The 2,294-nt window shown below is 48.4% G+C and overlaps 1 protein-coding gene across 1 annotated transcript in view; it reads right to left on the bottom strand.

Moving 5' to 3' along the window:
* LOC114818602 (uncharacterized) overlaps positions 1-1,946 on the bottom strand; it is a gene marked incomplete at its 3' end in the record, with an annotated part of 33,707 nt that extends 31,761 nt beyond the window's left edge. Inside the window, exon 1 of the mRNA XM_029085090.1 lies at positions 1,878-1,946. Within this exon, the coding sequence (XP_028940923.1) occupies positions 1,878-1,946 (69 nt within the window). The remainder of the gene's footprint in view (positions 1-1,877) is intronic.
* Between the last annotated feature and the right edge of the window lie 348 nt (positions 1,947-2,294).

The following is a 2,294-nucleotide window of genomic DNA, read 5'->3' as shown; positions in this document are numbered from 1 at the left end:
CAGGAATAACCTGAACTGAGGAGCAACCTGGCCATGGATGCAGAGCTTCAGCTGATTTCAACACACTGACACCAAAGGAAGCTGGAGCTCTCCCCATGCTGTACAGGGGCTCTGCAGAGAGCTCACAGAGGAAATAAAGTGTAAAGCAAAAAGCAGAAGCAAATGTGTTTGCCAGCCCTGGAGAGGCTGAGAAACTGAGCAAGAAAGCACCGGAGTCTGTGGGGGGAAGATGGGGGCTGCCTGGTGTCAGGCCATTCCATGACATATCTATCAGCCCTGGTGAGGGCAGCCAGCACCACCACAGTGGCAGGAAACACCTTCACAGGTTATTAGAAACCAAGAAGCACAACAGAAAGCTTCCCCTGCAAAACAAGCATGATAAAAAAAACAAGCTTTCTAAAAGCCAGGTCTGGAAGTGAAGTCAGATTGCACAGGTTAGGAAACACAAGCATGAGGACAGAGAAATTGGGATGTGTTTGGGAGCAGAGATCTGGGTTTACGACCTCACACTCTCTCAAGTCTGAGCAAGCTCCCTAATTTGGAGCAACCTCTGGAAAAGAAGTAGGATTGGAGGGAATGCCTGCCATGTAATAATCAGTAGTGGCCATATTTTTATTTTAATTGACATTTCATGTCTACAGAATTGATATTTCAACTCCACAAGAAAGCAAAATTAAAGCAAGTGAGACCGTATGGTCAGAAGTACAGGTATGGCTCAGGTTAGCATTTACTCTGGGGATACAAGAGCTGAAGAGACTCAAGCCTTCTGCTTTTAACAAGGCTGTTACAATTTCTCTTGAGAAATTAGAGGTAATTTATTGGGATTCTTCTGCACCTCAGAAAAAGTCTCCTGTATCCTTAGCACCAGCAAAGGATACACTACCCTAAGGTGCACAGCATGTCCACAGCTCCTATGGAGGATCACAAGGAGTCAAATGAACCCAGCACTTCCCTGAATCACACTCCAAAACAGAGAGGCAGGACAGGGAAGGCGAGAAGAGACCTTGCAGAAGCGTGTGGTGATATGAGGCCTTTCGTTCCACCTTCAACTCACACCCTCCATAGCCCTTTCTCTTCTGTCAGCATTTTCCACACCTGCTAGGACTTCCATTCAACCAAAAACTTTAAAACCCATCCCATTTGGATTACTAGTGATAGGATAGGTTGCAGTACGAGCCCATGAACTGTAGCAGGCTTCTGCTGAAATTACACTGCAGCTGTACTGAAACCAGCCTGGGACAAATATACTGAGCAGAATTTGCCTGGACACACAATGCCACCCAAAGGAACATTTGCCTCCCTGATGCTGCTGCAGTTCAGGTTGCTCTCTGGACATTGCTGGCAATGGTTTAGCTTTTGGAAAAAAAAGACTATTTAGGGTGTTTGAGTTGCAATATACTGCACTGGAAATCTGTCCTACCTACATCTCTGAGAGCTACTTATTTCTTTGTCCATCCTTTACAAATGGCTCTATATAAGAGCCCCCCACATCGCCCCCAAATCCCAGGGGCTCCTTGAAGGCTGTACACAGACTGTAGGGTCTGCTCACACGGGAGCAGGTACAGAACTGCAGCCTTAACTCAGGTCTGCCATGAGTTTGTGCATGATTTTGTTTGCACAGACCACTGCCCTGAGGAAACAACAGTGGCATCCGTGGTACTCAGCCCAGACTCCTGAGCCCTCACGCGTGAGCTCCAATGCAGGACTCGCCTGCACTTCCACGCCATTCCCTTCCTTCCCTCTGCCTCCATCACCAGCCTTCAAAACATTTTCTATTTTAACACTGTGACCTGCCTCTCCTGCAGTGCCTCCCTTGCTCCTCAGCTCCTGTGATTTCCAGGTCCCTCTCCTCTACTACTTTTTGTTTCCACACTCACCGGCTGCCTCTTGACACTCAGCCAGTTCTTCCATAGCAGGATCCTCAAGTGCTGAGAGAGCGCAGCCATCCTTGGCTGACCCAACCAAAAACGAAGGGGGCTGCGTATTCTTCCTCCCCAAGCTTAGGAGGCAAAAGCAGAGGCTCTAACCCAAACGGGCATCCAGTGTCCAGTATCCAAGCCCCTGCCTCTTCCCCACAGCATTGCTCTGAAGCAGCTACTTCATCCACTCGTGGCTGCTGTACTCCCGTAGCTCTTGTCCTCACAGCAATAGTTCCTAGCAAATTCAACAGGTTATTCTTCTCCAGGCAGGCAGGCAGAGCAGCCTGCCTCCACTTGTGTTAATTACAATATCCAGCCTCTCCTGGCTGCTCGGTGTTCAAGCCCTAACCGATAAAATGGATAGCATTCCAAAAA

Source organism: Antrostomus carolinensis, unplaced genomic scaffold, assembly GCF_000700745.2.
Source record: "Antrostomus carolinensis isolate BGI_N321 unplaced genomic scaffold, ASM70074v2 scaffold15785, whole genome shotgun sequence".
In the NCBI taxonomy this organism is placed as follows: Eukaryota; Metazoa; Chordata; class Aves; order Caprimulgiformes; family Caprimulgidae; genus Antrostomus; species Antrostomus carolinensis.
Note: the sequence above shows the minus strand (reverse complement) of the source record. Positions and strands in the feature narration are given on the sequence as shown.